Consider the following 1,083-nt stretch of genomic DNA (forward strand, 5'->3'; position numbering starts at 1 on the left):
TCGGATTCCTTCAAATTTTCTAACGTTGGATTTCATACTAAAGGTTGCTGCGCTGAGGGACGAACTGTCTGAGAAGCAGGAACTGATCAGCGAACTTAAAGACCTTAATCAGAAATTTACTCTGGCACATCAGCAGATGCAGGCCGATTATGAACGATTGAAGCAAGAGGAGGCTAACAAATCAGTCAAGCTGCAGGAGCTTATGTTGTTGAACGAGCGCCGAGAACAAGTACGTTGAACAAATTCATGCAACGAGTAATCTATTAAATTTACACGGATCTATTAATTAATTTCTCTATTTATGATGTGTAAAATAAATTTGTGATCATATCGAATCAATTGCAGGCAAGGAAAGATCTCAAAGGATTGGAGGACACAGTAGCCAAAGAACTGCAGACTTTGCACAATTTACGCAAATTGTTCGTTCAGGATCTGCAGGCTAGAATAAAGAAGACCATCAATGCAGAGGATAATGAGGATGACGGTGGTTCTCTTGCACAGAAACAGAAAATATCCTTCTTGGAAAACAATCTGGACCAGTTGACAAAGGTACAGCTTGTATGTGTGCATATCACATCTTAATTTACATTTCTTTAACGATATATTTTCTATTAATACATCACATTAATTATAATCAATTTATAATTATAATTTTCCCTTGTTATTTTTATTTATATTTGTACTATTATTATACTCTCTTGTTCCGTACTGGTGATGCTCGCTAGATTTTTCATTCAGATATGAATGAATCATTCAGATTCATTTAATGTTTTGGATATAAAAAACGTAATTAAAAATTATTTTTGTTATATATCGATACATAACTATATATGCAGGCATATGATGCAATATTGATATATTAGGCTTTTTTTTATAATAATTTTTTTAACTACTAAATACATACTATTTAACAAATAGAACGGACATAAAACATGTCACAAGTCGCAACATGTGATCAAGTCATTTAAAATTAACTCGACTATGGAATGTGTTAATATGCTATTAATTTATATTATAGTATACTATTAATTCTGTGCGTATACACACACACACACACACACACACACACACACACACACACAC

General features: G+C 32.9%; 1 protein-coding gene across 1 annotated transcript in view; it reads left to right on the forward strand.

Moving 5' to 3' along the window:
- The window catches only part of LOC105621875 (kinesin heavy chain), an 8,937-nt gene that overhangs the window by 6,726 nt on the left and 1,128 nt on the right, over positions 1-1,083 (forward strand). Inside the window, exons 11-12 of the mRNA XM_012203314.1 lie at positions 44-229; positions 346-549. Coding sequence (XP_012058704.1) covers positions 44-229; positions 346-549 — 390 coding nt within the window. The remainder of the gene's footprint in view (positions 1-43; positions 230-345; positions 550-1,083) is intronic.

Source organism: Atta cephalotes, assembly GCF_000143395.1.
Source record: "Atta cephalotes unplaced genomic scaffold scaffold00038, whole genome shotgun sequence".
Lineage (NCBI taxonomy): Eukaryota > Metazoa > Arthropoda > Insecta > Hymenoptera > Formicidae > Atta > Atta cephalotes.